We start from the raw sequence: 17,358 nt of genomic DNA, 5'->3' as shown, positions 1-17,358 counted from the left end.
CCACTGGCCTATGCCAACAGTGAAAGGAAAAACTGAACTATAGAATGCCCTAAAATACTGCACTGAAACAATGTGCAGGGATGCTCCCGTCCACCACCCCCTCCCCCAGTTCCAGGAGAAAAATCAAGTGAAATAGTAAGGACAAGTTTTCTTATCCTATAACTTTCTACTCAAGTCCAGTATCAAAAGTACCACCTGCAGGGCACAAGCTAGAAAGCTAACATTGCCTTCAAACATCACTCAAAAAAGCCTTCTGAATTACATAGTCTGTCACTATGTTTAAAGCTGATTTCTCCTTCTTAGTTGCAAATACATAAAATATACCCAGAGGCTCAAGAGAGATGGGCAGAGCTTTATAAATATTCATGTAAAACTAGCAGTTGTACTTCATATTTCAATAATTCAATGACAAATCATAAAAAGCATCTGTCTTTAATTTTTGTTGGTTTTAGGAAATGAATGGTAAAATATATACACTGTGGAGTCTTAATACCCCCATCATAGAGTGTGAATGATGGTCCGGTTGCGAAGCTCCTGGATATACTCTTTGGCGTGGGCGACTGCTGTCTTTGGTGCCTCAGGTGGAGGTGGAGGGCCTTCCACCAACTTCACAAAATAATGGCAAAAAACCTTCTCCATAATCCCAAAGCGACCTCTGCCGTGGTATCGGATGCGTTTCAGGTACTGGCCTCGCCCCGAGGTGGACTGAGCTAGACAGAGAAGAAAAAGAAAATTATAGGAAACAACTGTATCCACAAGATTACAGCTTGATCAGCTGAGCAATTTCTGCCCTTTCCTCAACTGGATTCTAAGACTACATGAGCTCACAGGCTGGCTACAGCAGGTTTGTCTCAAGACAAGTATCTCCTGAGTCCTTCCTTACTAAGGACCAGGCTCTACTCCAGGTGCTGCAGAAATAGGAGTGAACAAAAATAGCAAGGGCCCTGGCTCTGTGCAGTGCACACTCTAGAGGAGAAAGAGAGAAAATAAACATGATCATTTTAGTTAGTGACAAGTGCTACGAATAAAGAAAACAGTGATGTGACAGAGACTGATTGGGTGCTGGGAGGCAACTTGAGACTGGAGGGTGTCAAGAGGCATCCTTGAGGAAGAGACATTTGATCCAAGACCAGAATGAATCATTCATGCAAATATCTAGGGGCAAGGTGTTCCAAGAAGAGGGAACAGCAAGTGCAAAGGCCCAATGGTAGGAACATGCTTCGCTTGGTTCAGGAACAGAACCTGCTGAAGCATAGTAAGCAAGGGAAAGAGTGATACAAACAAGGGGACGAGATCAGAAATGAAGGCAAGATTACACAGAGCCCTGGAGGCTGAGGGATGACGTTCTGATTTTATTCTAACTGTATTATATTCTAACTGTTCCTTTGGAACCAATGATTCCCAAATGCTGTCCTCAGGCTACTACATCAAACTAACTTAGGGAACATATTTAAAATGCTGATGCTGAGATCCCATCTCTAGATACTCGATATTTGGAGTGGGCTTTGAAAATTAAATCCTGAGCAAACAACACTCCCCCACACCCCAAGCAATTCTGATTCACAGCCAGGTTTAGGAACTCCTGTATCACATCTGTCCCCTCATCTCCCCTCTCCCATTCAACATGTCAAAGTTTGACCCTGCAAAATTTGAAGAAACCTCTTAAACAGCACAAGAAGAAATCTGTTCACCTGTTCACCCACAGTAAATCAGGGTAGTAATTACCTTCTACCACCTTCTGAATTTACTTAGTCTTACGTTTTTAGTTAATTTAATAAGCCTTTTAAAAAGGCAAAATCTATAGCATATGTAGCAAATTAATTCACTTCAATACTCACCATTCTTTTACTGTGACAGAACTTTATATTGCAGGGACCATATCAAAGTATGTGCTCCACAACCCTCTAACTACAAACCTCTCATGAAATGGTTTCAGCAGAAGCACCCTAGCTTTGCCAAAGAGAAAGCTAAGGATGAAAGTGATAAAGAAAACTGCCTAGGGTCTCAGTGAGATAAGGAGAGAACTACCACCCTTTTATCAACTTCACCTACTGGCACTAAAGAAATGAATTTAAGAATTTCCAAAGATGGGGGTGGGGGGCAGGTGGGTGAAATGGGTGAAGGGAGTCAAAAGGTACAAACTTCCAGTGATAAAATAAATAAGCCATGGGGATGTAATGTACAGCATGGTGACTATAGTCAATAATACCGTATTGCATATTTAAAAGTTGTTAAGACAATAGATCTTAAAAGTTCTCATCACAAGAAAAAAAATTCTGTAACTATGTATGGTGACAGATGTTAACTAGACTTGTAATCACTTTGCAATACTGAACCATTCAGTTGTACACCTGAAAGTAATATAATGTTATACATCAATTATACCTCAATTTAAAAAAAAAGTTAATTTTTCCAAAGAAAAAGCAGCATTACACAAATCACTTTATAATACAGTACTACCAGGTGCCCTGAATCCACTTGTCAGGAGGAATCCTACAAACAAAAACAGTGACATTGGGAAGAGTGTAGAAACTTCTAAAAAGATTTTACAAACATGGTAGCTAATTTTATCCAAAACTGCTACTCTACCCAACTTGAGCACCAGTTTCCAAATACCCTGAGAATAAGGAATACTACTCCAGTGAAGGAAGTATCAAAATTAGCTAACTGTGCAGGACTACATAATCTATCAAAACACAATGATCAACCCTATGAGGGTCTACGTTAACTACCATTTTCCTTCCATCTCTCCCAAAATACAGAAGAGAAGACACTCAATACCTGCTAAATGCCAGTTATGATTTCCTCCTTAATCCAGAAAATATCATCTGCTTACCTTTATGCAAATAATGCCATCCCTTTTTTATGTCAAAACAAAAACATTAATTCTTCTGAAACACCAGGGTTCTTTAACACTCTGGAATGGGAATACCCAACACAGCCACTCGGACATCTGAATGAAATCAGGGCTTAGAGTATAAATTCCGAATTGTTTTTTTTTTTTGGCCGCACCACACAGCATGCAGGATCTTAGTTCCCTGACCAGGGATCGAACCCGTGGCCCCTGAATTGGAAGCGTGGAGTCATTTCAAACTGCTTTAGTACGGAACCATTTCAATTAAATGAAACAATACGTAGATGCCTACTTTCACGTGAATCTGTTAAGAATGAAACACGGGTGAGAGTAGATCCAAAACTGCTGCCATTCATTCACCCAACATATAGAAATTCCAAGTTCCTGCTGGGTGTGAAGCGCCATCCTGGGCTCTAAGGATAAAGCAGTGACCAGGAAGTCTTTCTGCTTGACCCAGGCCCCACCCCTGGAGGCCTCAGAGCACAATTTCAAAACCAATGCTTAGAGTTAATAGTCTTAAAACACTGCCTTAATAACATAAATCTCTTACCCAAAAACCTCCTGTGGTTCCTCGTCAATACTGTTTTAACCAAATGCCACAGCTTGCCATGTTCAGCCCTCTGAAATCTAGGCCATGTTCACCTTTTCAATTTCATCTCCTCTAAGGCAAGCCTCTACTTCCTCTGCACTGTTCTACTCACTGTACCACACACTTACTGCTCATCCCAACCTATGTGCCTTTGCTTAAGTGGTTACCTCACTTTGAAAATTTTTCGTCTTGGACACTCCTTCAGATCCCCAAAAGCGTATCTTTAAAAGCTAAAATTGTCTAGAAAATCTCCATGACTATTTTAACCTATACTGACCTCCTCTTCTCTATTCCAACAATACCATTTACCTGTTACTCTTTTTGGTCCCAAACCATACGCTACCTTGTGTACGTGTTCATATTTCACCTGTAAAAGTTACTTCCTCAACAAAACTTACACTCCTCTTGTATTGTCCCCAAAGTTCATGCCCCATAAGGAACAGAAATGATTTTGAAATACATCTTCTGCTAATTAATATCATTTTTTCAATACAGATGTCTCTGGTAAATTTGCTCAAATTCTAAAATAAATTTCAAAGTTTTCCAAGTACATACAATACTAATAGTGTACGTGGTTTTGTTCCAACTAGGGAGAACAATTTATGTATTCTTCCAAAGGGCTATTACTGTCAAAGAACAAAACTACTTGTGCTTAATGTTTTAAATTGCTATAAAAGATATACCATCACCTAACTGTGTGTGTGGTATACTCACTGAAGGCACTCAAATACTTTTTGAAAGAAAGAAAAAACATAAAGACATCTCAAAAGTGGAAACAACCTTCTAAAGATAATGCCCAAGATAATGCTCTTCTAAAGATAATGCCCAGCAGGTACCATATTTAAAATATTGTCAATATTTCCTATTACTTGTATTTAGGTAAATACGAATCTTGACTTAACTTTAGAAACTCTCCCCCTTTCTCCTTCATCATTCTTAGCCCAGAAAACTGATTTACAAAGTCAGTCGTTCACTTTCCCTGAAGTGAACTACTATAGATGTCATGAATCATGAAGCAGTGACATTTTATTAGTCCATGTCCACTTGTTAAGGCCTGTTCACAGTGTCATTAGTCATCATTGTAAGTCTGAAAAGGAAATGAACTTTCAAAGTCTGTGGTCATGCAACACCAGGTATTAGCTTTAGACTGATGACAAGCATTTGAGGGAATTACCACATAATGAGAACATATGCTACCAAAAAAGCAAGTCCCTTAAAATGCCAGTACTTACTTATTTCAGGGGACTGAAAGAGCTATTGCTGAGCCGAAACAGTAGCCAACAAGTAACTAGTCTTTCAAAGCTCTAAAAGAAGTCTACGGAATAAAATGTCTAGGCCTTTTCAAAGACTGTAAGAAGATAAATCCATTTCCCAGATTTTATAGGTAAGAATGAATAGAACTTACCCAGGCCTCTCCCCTGGGGTTTCAGATTCAGTAAGTCTGTGGTGAGGCCTGGGAATCTGTATCTTTAATAAGAACCTCAGACGATTCTTATCAGGGAAGTTTAGCAAATACAGGGATAAAATGCCTGATGTGTCGTGGTCAGATACTTCATCTTCCTGGGGGTACTCATCTCTTTTTCCTTCATAATGGAATTAGGCAACAAAATACTTAGCAAATGAGTTTTTAAAATCATAAGACAAATCCAAAGTTATTAGCCCTACTTAAGAAAAGAGATTTTGACCCAGGACTACATGAAAGGAAGGTGTAGGAAGGGCAGAGGTTTTTCAGCAGAAATGTGCCTAAAGAGACCAATGCATTAAAGGACCATTCACATGGGACTGGTTAAGTTGATTTTTGCTTAAAGGCAACATTGGACTTTGCTCCTTCATTTGGGAAGACAGGATTAAGCTCCTCACCCTCTCTCTCAACAGTACTACAACTGTTGAAACATATTTAACACAAATCCCATTTCACTTGCATCTGATTTCCATTATGAAATGTTGCCTATCAGCTAAGAAGCCAATATTCCTATAAAGTTGAACAAAATTAAATAAATTTGATTTCATATTCAGTCATGGAGCAGGAAAGGTCACCAAGAGGTTTTAAGCAAACGGTCTTGCTCTTTATTTCATCTCTTCCAATGATTCTGGGTCCTTCCAGCATTATTTATTCATGCTGCTTCCAGAAAAAAATGCTTATGATTAATTACTGTGGACTGCATCTTCTGAGTTGCCATTTGATTCCCCTCTGTATAAGAATGTAATTAGTTATACAAGATTCAGCTTTAAAATAAGATATTTCAGTTGAAAATCATAACTCATTTGAATTTCAGAAGTAGGTGTGGTTGCCAGCATCAATTCCAGGTGAGTTGAGGTAAGGTACTAACTAAATCAGAATAAATATCTCCAGTAGAGCAGAGGTTATATGACAAAGTGCAATTTAGATGTTTTTTTTAAAATTCTAATTTTTGAAAAACTATAAGGCACAGCTAACTTCCCCCAGAATGATTCAGCCTTTTACCCTCCATTTGGAGAGCAGCAGTTCCCGTATTTTGAGTTTAAAATAGCTTTAGGTAAAACAGTCCTTCTCATATGCAGGTTTGGCAGATTGAGAAAATTTTGCTTTGACATCAACATCTCTGTTTGATTACAAAACTGCTGAGGTTAGCAGTAATTGCTGCAGTAACTCCAGCCACTGCTCTACTTTACTGTGGTGTTAGGGGAGCGGGGGGAGAGCTTTGTAATAACCATTGATCTCTTTCTAAAAAAGGAGCATTATGAAGGTATGCAACCAAAAAATCCCTTACATTTGTACAGTGTACCAGGCTTCCCAAAACATATTCCCACACATTAATTTAATGTGATGTGGAACAAGCATACAAAGCTGAGGTAATGCTTCAGGATGTAATAACAAACGGGAACCAACACATCTGGGTCATCTGAGCCTTCGAAGGCCCCTTGGCTTTTAGAGTTCAACAGATTTTCCATTCTGGTAAATGGAAGACTAACTTATAGGATACCTTTAGGGATTAGGCACCTGGCTTGGCACATTATAAATAAAGATTTTTTTAAGTCCACCTGTGATCCTTTATACATCTCCTTTGGGTTGACAAAGAATTCATTTTTTAAAAAATCAGTTACATTCTTCCATAGTTTCATTATGATTAACGGACCACTCTATATATCATCTTGATATCCATTATTTAATAATTATCAGCAATAGGTTTCATGATCTCAGTCTCATTACGGAACAGGTAACAATAAAGCAGTAAAGTTAGGACCATTTACAACTGACTAACATTAGCATGCTGAAGGCTGAAGAATAAGTTATTACCAGCAATTTTCACTAGCAAACACAGTCCAAAGTATTTAGATATCAAAGACTGTTATTAGATAAAGAATTTGGCATCACTGTTGGAAGCCATTTTCCAAAGCTAAGAATATTAAAGATCTTACCTATATATAAATTGGATCTGAATTCCACATTGTGGTCTCTCACTGCCATATCTTGTGCTTCTAAGAGAACCTTAAATAAGGAAAAGAAAGGCATTCATATGGCTGACCTGAACTAAAACAGAATTAAATTTCTCATTTCTTATTGTTATCTCTATGACTGCTAATCACATGCCTTCCTATTGCAGTCAATTTTAAAAAGAGAATATCAAATTATAACAGTACTAAGGAAAAGGGATACAGTGAGCTTTCCTTCCTCAGACAAGAATTGCAAATGCAAAGAACACAGTCCAGGTCCTGCTAAGTTTTAAATGGAATGTGTAAGCTGTAAAGGAGGAGATAACAACACTTGCAGCAGTACCCTTGGTAATGGGCATTATGGCTTTGATTCATAGACTTGTCAAGTTCAAGAAGCTCAAGGGCTAAATCTTATTGAAAATTCTTAAACTTTAGATCCAAAATAACCATTAACAACATCAGACAAGTAGAGAAAATCATACTTGAAAATTTCCTTTAAGAATTATTAAATTTGGGAATTCCCTGGTGGTGCAGTGGTTGGGAATCCGCCTGCCAATGCAGGGGACACAGGTTCGAGCCCTGGTCTGGGACGATCCCATATGCCGCGAAGCAACGAAGCCCGTGGGCCACAACTACTGAGCCTGAGCTCTAGAGCCCACGAGCCACAACTACTGAGCCCGTGTGCCACAACTGCTGAAGCCCATGCGCCCAGAGCCCATGCTCCACAACAAGAGAAGCCACCACGATGAGAAGCCCATGCACCACAACAAAGAGTAGCCCCCTCTCACTGCAACTAGAGAAAGCCAGTGCACAGAAAGGAAGACCCAGTGCAGCCAAAGATAAATAAATAAATAAATTTTTTTTAAAAAGAATTATTAAATTTATACTCCAAGGATATTTTGAATTAACTTCCTCCAGAACACATTTTTTTAAATAGGACAACTGTTGTCAGAAATAACAGAAATCCGATCTTTCCCTCCTTTAAAGATGAAGAATGTAGTACAAAGCTGGGTACACAACAGATAATTAGTAACTGCATTCTGAATGGAAATAAATACAAGCATTACAATAGAGCCTCTTAGAAGTCTGAATCCAACCACCTTAAATATTCACCCACTAAAAGATATGACTTTATATGAAAATTAACTGAACTATAGGAAATAATGCTAATATCCCCAGATGTCCTCAACTCAGCTTTTTGAAACAAAAACACTCATGTGCCTAGAATGAGTCAGCACAAATATCAACAGTCATGTGCACCTAGTGAATCAACTACATTTAGAGCTAGAAGTGTCTTTAGAGATCATCCAATCCAACCCCACCTAGTTTACAAGTGAGAAAAATGGAACCAGACAAGTGTCTTGCCCAAAATCACAACAGAAACTATCAGAGAAAAGATAAGACTCCAACTCCCCTGAGTCCCAGTACAGTGCTCTTTCTACTCAACTAGTTATAAAATCCCAAGCTCTCAGTTGTGGAACTTACAAAAAAAAAAATCTTTTAAAAAGTTTATCAAGCCCCCAATCATTAAAAATAAGATGTATCACTTCACTTCACAGACAGATCATAAAACATAAATCACTATCTGGTGCAAATAAAAGCATCTAAGGAAAAAATAAATACTTAAAGCACAGAACATTCCTAAGGTATAAGGACATTAATAAAACTGAGTCCCCTAAATCTGTATTATATAAACTATGCATTTACACTAGCGAATTCAGGATTTAGGCAAAGCTTACTAACACCTGCAAGCCAACTATTCGCTCCCTCCCCACCAATCTTAGTTTACCTCTTTAATTATCTGGGCCCCTTTTTTGTCACTGAATTCCAACTGAGCCAGAGCCTGGTCAATGGACATTCCTCGTATCTAGAATTAAAGGGTAACAGACAAGAGAAAATAAACAAATTAGTTTACAAAGTCAGTATTCCCTTTTCAGTGAAAAGTAAAAGTCTTACATAATCCAAATAACTTCTAAAATTAGCTAACTAGTTACATGTTAATTACATCTCAATAAAAGTGGGGGAAAAACTTTTTTCATTAATAAAAATAGGTAACTAAATGCAGGCAAAAGAGAAGAAAACAAGTTTGAGAAGGGATGCCACCACCCTCTGTAGGTCAAAATCGAACTTAAAATTTTTAACCACTAAACCTGGATTATAATGGTTTCAATAATAATAAAAGAGAGCAGACATGACAGAGAAAGATCACAGGCTGGCAAGGATCACAGTAGGCACTAAAGGCATCTCCTTCTCCTATAGAAGAAATGTATTACATGTGTATTTGCTGCTTTTGTCTTCTCTCATATATAAATTTCATTTTTGAGATAAAAAACTTACAAAGGCAACAGTTTTAAAATAGGTTGAATCAACTTTTACATATGTAAGTTTACTTCCTGGATTCTCTAACTATAGCCAGGTTCTTGATGCCTTTCTTCTAAAGTATCTATATATCCAATATGATTTAGTTTGTCAGGAGGTAAAAATTAAGCAAAACCACCAATCTCTGAACTATCACTTTTGGATTACCTACGAAATGTCTAAAAATGTAATTATATTCCTCACTTTTTGGAAAAAACAGGGCAAGTTTTTTTGCTTTTTTCAAATCCTGGGGTAAAATTTGTAGCTTCTTTCCCTATATATTATACGGTAATAGTCATTTTAGCTTACCAATTTTGCCAAATACCACATCTTGTCTTTGCTGTACTTTATTTGTCTTCGACAATGGTAGATTTCCTTACAAACAGGAAAAAAAATTAAGCAATTTTATCAAAATGACAGTAAAACACTAATAAAGTTTTTACTTTCTGTGTTTAATGAAATGCTGCCATAAGAAATAAAAACATTATTAAGAATCTGGAAGACTTCCCTGTGGCGCAGTGGTTAAGAATCCACCTGCCAATGCAGGGGACACAGGTTCGAGCCCCGGTCCAGGAAGATCCCACATGCCACAGAGCAACTAAGCCCGCGAGCCACAACTATTGAGCCCATGTGCCACAACTACCGAAGCCCGTACACCTAGAGCCCATGCTCCACAACAAGAGAAGCCACTGCAATGAGAAGCCCATGAGCCTAGAGCCCATGCTCTGCAACAAGAGAAGCCACTGCAATGAGAAGCCTGCACACCACATCAAAGAGTAGCCCCCACTCACTGCAACTAGAGAAAGCCCACGTGCAGCAATGAAGACCCAAGGTAGCCAAAAATAAATAAATAAATAAATAAATTTTTTAAAAAAAAGAATTTGGGGACGCTTTTTGCCTATACAAAGTTATACTTTTCCAAATTCTATGTTATAAAGATTACTAAGGGAAAAACAAACTGTAAAATGGCTAGTTTGTGACAAAGTTTGCAATGCTGCTATACAGAGGAATAGTAAAAGACTTAAACTAAAGTATTTTGAAAACATTTAGCTGGCCAAAAGAACAAAAGAAAAGGTACAAAAAGGTTTCTTGTTAGTGAGGAGAACAATGGCAAAATGGATAAAGTAACTATTTTCATAAGAAAACCAATATTGTAAGTGTTCAGTCAAGAGCACAGGTTCTAGAATCAGACTACCTCGGTTTGAATACCAGCTCTACCATTTACCAGCTACTTAACTTCTCTCTGCTTAAGTTTCTTGTTCTTTAAAATGAAGATAATAGTACCTAACACATAAAACTATAATTAGGATTAAATAAAGTTACCTATATAAAGTAAGTACTTTACAGTGTCTAGCACATGGTAAGATCTTACTAAACGTTAGCTTTTATTGTCTTCTATTTATAGTGGTAGGTATATCCTACTGAATTTTTAAATCAATCATCCATTAAACAATTTATAGTTCACAAAGCACTTTTCATATTTCATATGATCTAACTCTATGAGTTGGGAGAAAAAAAACTTTATAAACCTTTTACAAAATGAAAATCAGAGAAATCAAATGACTTCTGCAAGATAGCAAAGTTTGTAAGCTAGTGCCACACAGGGAAGTATGTGAAGGGCTTAATACAATGTCTGGCAGGTGTATCTTTAAAGTTCCCCTCATGACTCTAAAACCCACATTCTTCCTACTATTATACCATAATGCCACTTAAAAAAAATTAGAAAACATTTTTCAAGGCAAATAAAAGCAGAGAAACCTCAAAACTTTCTAACATTCTGACTCCTGCTAGAAGTTTACAAATGCCTTAGGATTTTACTCATTGCCCCATCTACTATTATTTAACTACATATTCCAAATTCTGAAGATCAGAATGAGATAGAATAGTAAATATTATCTGGCCTTCTTCTAAACAAGAGATAAAACTAATTTTTAAAATGTTTGCAGGTAGCGGATTGGAAAGCCTAAGGGACACTGCAAATAATGGCACAGTGTTATCAACTATGTGGCTAGGTGAGGAAATTATTCCCTGTTAATAAGCAAGGTGTTTATAAACAGCATTAATAATTTAGTCATAACAGGTATAACTGTTACACCAAAATCAATTTACTAAATACTATTTAAAATCAGAAAATGTTAAGGTATTTTCCAAAAGTCTTAATTTGTCCCAGAAAAGGATTACTCCCTCAAAACAAAATCTGTGCAAAATAGAGAACTAAATGAGGTTTCTCCAAAGTGCCTATATAAAATCTAACCAAATGTCTTCACACAGGCACTTATAGAAGTATATATTATGCAAAAGTTAACCAAAATAGTTTCAGTAAATTACAATATATAACAAATGATTTAATTGACTCTGTTCTTCATTTGCTAGAGTTAGGTAGATAATCTACTGTTAACTATTTGAATTTTGCTATTTAGGATGTATCCTGAAGTGTGTTTAACATCCAAAAAGACTGGTACTTACAAAATACAAACTTTCGCTTTAGATTCTGGACCTGACAAATACTATTATGATTTCTTTATTTCCAGTTAAAGCCAAGTCCAGAGAGCTCAAGTAAGAAGTAAAGAAAGCTCATTATAGAAAATATATATTTTTTTTAATTTTTACTTTATTTTTGGTTGCATTGGGTCTTTGTTGCTCTGCGTGGGCTTTCTCTAGTTGCGGCGAGAGGGGGCTACTTTTCGTTGCGGTGCACGGGCTTCTCATAGCGGTGGCTTCTCTTGTTGCAGAGCACAGGCTCTAGGCGCACGGGCTCAGTAGTTGTGGCACATGGGATTAGTTCCACCACGGCATGGGGGATCTTCCCAGACCAGGGCTTGAACCCATCTCCCCTGCATTGGCAGGCAGATTCTTAACCACTGTGCCACCAGGGAAGTCCCTAGAAAATATTTTATTTATGATAGTTGTACAAATGTGTAAATTTTGGTTAATTACAAAATGGAGTCAATGCTTAATAGCACAGATTCTATGACAAATCAAACTTTTAAGCTCTGATGGCACAATAAAATATGAAAGTTAACAACTCATTTGTTTAAGCTATTAAGATCTCTTTTTCTTCTTAGTTCCCAATCAGGTAGGAGGTCTTTAAATGAATAAATTAACTCCCCTAAATGAGAAAAAAAAAAAAACATAAAACTGTATTAATTCAGACTAATATCTAGATAGCAACTGAATTTTAATAAAATGCATGCTGTCAAGTTCATATAAAAACTAAGCAAATGACATTACTTAGATTATATTGATTATCCAGTAGCCTTAAATCCCAAAGGACCTTAAAAGATGTTTGCTAAACTGAATGATTTATAATTAACACAGTAATTCTATTTCTAAAGTACTTATCACAGTTCATTTTCTTAAGGATTCAAATGTTCCCACCTTGTTCATGCTATTATTACTTACTTAAACTTTTTAAGAGATGTGTATGTATCCCACAGAAAATTCATATTAAGCTAGAAATTTGTCTTTTATTTCAGACTAGAGCAATGTCTAGCAATTTGGAAAGGGCAAAAGGATTCTGAGCAACTAAAGATAAGTTAAAGTCTGGAAGGAATAAGGTATCTCTGGAAGGAATCCAATGATTAAATTCAAACCTTAGGTTCAAAGTTTTGTAAATTACAAAAAAAAAAGGAAGAAAAACCTCACAACCAAGTGTGTCTATACTCAAGTATAAAACATTGGAAAATCATACATATGATTTAAATATTGGCCAACGGCTTAAGTCATTCTTACCAACCCCTCGTGCTCCATTATCAAGCCTCTTGGAGTCAAAATTCAGTTGAAACGTCTCAAGCTATTAGCTCAGTTTTAGAGTTAAGGCTCCTATCCAGGAAGTTAAGTCAAGGCAAATAAGTAAAACAAAGACAATCATTTTAACTACAAAAAAGATAAATCTAGAACATTTTCTGTACCAATTAAAAGATTCCTGTATAATTTTTTTCTTTTCTTAACATGGAATAATTAATCACTGCTAGCCACACAAGAGCAAGAGTGCTTTATCAAAATCAAGAGATTAGTTCTACCCACAAACTTACAGCTGGTCTCCGAGGTTCTCCAGGCAGTTGTGGAGGATAAACAATTTTATTCTTCTTCTCCCATTTTCGAGATATTTCAAGAGAAGCACTTGTGTGAATATGTGATTGGGGTAAAACGCTGTGAGATGAAAAATGCCTGTAAAGCAACAGACATTTAGAATCTTTTCCAAAGCTTATCTATCTTCTGAACCACATCAGCTCCATTTTGATGGCAACTATTTAAGGATCACAAGTGGAAACATTCTAGACATATTTGTTAACAAAGAATCGAGATTACATAAAATACCACAAAGAGCTAGTAGTTTACTGAAGACTAAGAAGAGTGAAAAGTCAGTAACTCATGTAAGTCAAATAATAAACAGTTATTAACACAAGATTTTAATTGAGGTATAGCTGGTGTACAACATTACGTAAGTTTCAGGTGTACAGCACAGCGAGTCACAATTTTTAAAGGTTACATTCCATTTACAGTTATTATAAAAGTTTGGCTATGTTCCCTGTGTTGTACAGTATATCCTTGGAGCTTATGTATTTTATACATAGTAGCTTGTACCTCTTAACCTCCTACCCGTTCTGCCTCTCACCCCTTCCCTCTTCCCACTGGTAATCATCACCTTGTTCTCTACATTTCTGTTTCTTTTTTGTTTATATACACTAGTTTATTTTATACTTCAGATTCTACATATAAGTGATATCATACAGTATTTATCTTTCTCCATCTGACTTATTTCACTAAGCAGAATACCAACCCAAGTCCATCCACGATGTTGCGAATGGCAGAATTTCATTCCTTTTTATGGTGGTCAACGACTATTGATTCTCTACTGTAAGTCATCTCAGTCCTAAAATAGATTTAAAGGCACAGAGGATCTCTGACATGATCTGTGGAATTCCTCAACTTTGTTGAATAATCAAGACAAAAACATCACTTTCTAATCCCTAAGAAATTAATGCATAAAGGTGGCTTCATTCGCCTCCTGATGTAAAAAGGCACCACCCACCATCCATGAAGTAGTCTTTCTGCAAAAACAAATTCGAATTAATCAAGCCTCTAGATTCAATGCAGAAAATACAGAGACAGGAAAACCTGTTAAACAACACGAAGGAGATGCACTCAGCAAAATCCAAGCTGTACAAAACTCTACAAGACGAACAGCCCATTTTCTTCAACAAATAAATTACAAGGAGAAAAAAAAAGAGCTGAATAAAGAACCTACAGATTACGAGAATTAAGAAAAAAGTCAGTTAATGGGTGGACTTTTTAAAAAATTTTTATTCAATGTATTTAAACAAAAAAACAAACAAAACAAACAAACAAAAAACCCCAATTCACCCATTTCTCTCACCCTCAACCCGCTGCCTCTTGCAATCACCAATCTGTTCTCCGTACCTATGAGGCTGGTTTGGTTTTTGTTTTGTTTTGATTTTTAGATTCCACATATAAGAAATATCAAATGCTATTAGTCTTTCTCTGCCTGACTTATTTCACTTAACATAATACCCTCAAGGTCCATCCTTATTGTCACAAATGGCAAGATTTCATTCTTTTTTATGGTTGATTAATATTCCTCTATGTTTGCGTGTGGTGAGTGTGTGTGTTTATATATTTACATATATCACAATTTCTTTAACTACTCATCCACTGATGGAAGCTTAGGTTGTTTCCATACCTTGGCTATTGTAATGTAGCAATGGACGTGAGTGTGTATATATCTTTCCAAATTAGTGTTTTTGTTCTATTCAGAAGTGGAATTGCTAGATCACACGGTAGTTCATTTTTAGTTTTTTGAAGAACCTCCGTACTGTTTTCCACAGTGGCTGCACCAATTTACATTCCCACCAACAGTGCACAACAGTCCCTTTTCTGCACATCCCTGCCAACACTTCTTATTTCCTATTTTTTTGATAATAGCCATTCTAACAGGTGTGAGGTGGTATCTCATTGTGGTCTGGATTTGCATTTCTCTGATGATTAATGATATGGACTATCTTTTCATGTACCTATTGGTCAATGGCATGTCTTCTTGGCAAAATAGCTATTCAGATCATCTCATTTTTTAATTTGATTAGGGTTTTTTTTACTATTTAGTTGTCTAAGTTTGTTGTATATTTTGGACATTAGCCCTTTATCAGATATATGACTTACAATTATTTTCTCCCATTCAGTAGGCTGCCTTTTCATTTTGTTGATGGTTTCCTGTGCTATGCAGAAGATTTCTAGTTTAATTAGGTCCTACTTGTTTACTTTTGCTTTTGCTTTTGGTATCAGATTCAAAAAATCATTGCCAAGACCTATGTCAAAGAGCTTACTGCCTGCTTTCTTCTAGGAGTTTTATGGTTTCAGGTCTTACATTCAAGTCTTTAACCTATTTTGAGTTAATTTTGGAGTATGGAGTAGGATAGGATCAAATTTCATTCTTTGGCATGTGGCTGTCCAATTTTCCAAATACCATCTGTTAAAGAGACTGCCCTTTCCCCAACATGTATTCTTGCTCTACTGTCATAAGTTAATTGACAACATGTGTGAGGGATTATTTCTGGGCTCTATATTCTATTCCATTGATCTATGTGTCTGTTTTTATACCAATATCATACTGTTTTAATTACTATACCTTTGTAATATAGTTTGAAATCAGGTAGCATGATGCCTCCAGCTTTGTTTTTCTTTAAGATTGCTTTGGCGGGGCTTCCCTGGTGGCGCAGTGGTTGAGAGTCCGCCTGCAGGTGCAGGGGACACGGGTTTGTGCCCCGGTCCGGGAAGATCCCACATGCCGCGGAGCAGTTGGGCCCGTGAGCCACGGCCACTGGGCCTGCGCATCCGGAGCCTGTGCTCCGCAACGGGAGAGGCCACAACAGTGAGAGGCCCATGTAACACACACACACACACACACACACACACACACACACACACACACACACACACACACACACACACACACACACACACACACAAAAGATTGCTTTGGCTATTAGGGTCTTTGGAGGTTCCACACAACTTTTAAGCCTGTTTGTTCAGGCTTCTCTGGTGGCACAGTGGTTATGAATCCACCTGCCAGTGCAGGGGACATGGGTTCAAGCCCTGGTCTGGTAAGATCCCACATGCTGCAGGGCAACTAAGCCTGTGCGCCACAACTACTGAGCTGGTGTGCAACAAATACTGAAGCCCGTGCGTCTAGAGCCAGTGCCCCGCAACAAGCCACTGTAATGAGAAGCCCGTGCACTGCAATGAAGACACAACGCAGCCAATAAATAAATAAATAAATAAATAAATAAAATGTAAACAAAACAAAACAAAACACTGTTCCATTTCTGTGAGAAATGCCATTGAAATTTTGACAGGAATTGCACTGAATCTGTAGACTGCTTTGAGTGGTATGGTCATTTTAACAATATTAATTCTTCCAATCCATGAACACAAAATATCTTTGCATTTATTTCTATCTTCTTCAATTTCTTTCATTAATGTCTTGTAGTTTTTAATATAAAAGTCTTTCATCTCCTTGGTTAAATTTATTTCTAGGTATTCTATTCTTTTTAATACAATTGTAAATGGGTTGTTTGATTAATTTATCTTTCTGATAGTTCATTATTAGTATAAAGAAACAAATTTTTGTTTGATTTTGTATCTTGCAACTTTACTGAATTTGTTTATTAGTTTTAATAGTTGTTTGGAGTCTTTAGGGTTTTCTTATCATATCATCTGTAAATAGTCATAGTTTTACTTCTTCCTTTCCAATCTGGATACCTTTTATCTCTTTTTCTTGTCTAATTTCTGCAGCTAGAACTTCTAATACCATGCTGAATAAAAGTGGCAAGAGTGTACATCGTCGACCTTAGAGGAAATGGTTTCAGCCTTTCACCATTGAGTATGATGTTAGCTGTGGACTTGTCATATATGGCCTTTATTATGTTGAGGTATGTTCATTCAATACCTGCTTTGTTGAGAGTTTTTATCAAAAACGGATGCTGAATTTTGTCAAATGCTTTCCCTGCATGTCAATATTGAGACGATCATATGATTTTTATCCTTCATTGTGTTAACGTGGTGAATTGCACTGACTGGTTTGCAAATGTTGAACCATCCTTACATTTTTGGAATACAGCCCACT

At 36.9% G+C, this 17,358-nt stretch overlaps 1 protein-coding gene across 9 annotated transcripts in view; it reads right to left on the bottom strand.

The window, feature by feature from the left end:
• Positions 1-413: 413 nt before the first annotated feature.
• Positions 414-17,358, bottom strand: part of MRPL22 (mitochondrial ribosomal protein L22) — a 36,206-nt gene continuing 19,261 nt past the window's right edge. For 6 of the 9 annotated variants that reach the window (XM_060144109.1, XM_060144113.1, XM_060144117.1 and 3 more), the window contains 5 exons: positions 13,250-13,385; positions 9,525-9,590; positions 8,647-8,724; positions 6,843-6,912; positions 414-710 (listed from right to left, as the gene is read on the bottom strand). In XM_060144109.1, coding sequence (XP_060000092.1) covers positions 499-710; positions 6,843-6,912; positions 8,647-8,724; positions 9,525-9,590; positions 13,250-13,385 — 562 coding nt within the window. In that variant the 3' untranslated portion in view covers positions 414-498. Of the gene's footprint in view, positions 711-6,842; positions 6,913-8,646; positions 8,725-9,524; positions 9,591-13,249; positions 13,386-13,998; positions 14,090-17,358 lie in introns of those variants that run through there. The other 3 variants (XM_060144116.1, XM_060144115.1, XM_060144118.1) reach the window with 2 other exon arrangements.

Source organism: Lagenorhynchus albirostris, chromosome 3 (genome assembly GCF_949774975.1).
Source record: "Lagenorhynchus albirostris chromosome 3, mLagAlb1.1, whole genome shotgun sequence".
NCBI lineage: Eukaryota > Metazoa > Chordata > Mammalia > Artiodactyla > Delphinidae > Lagenorhynchus > Lagenorhynchus albirostris.
The sequence above is the reverse complement of the archived record's forward strand: the minus strand, read 5'-3'. Positions and strand labels throughout refer to the sequence as shown.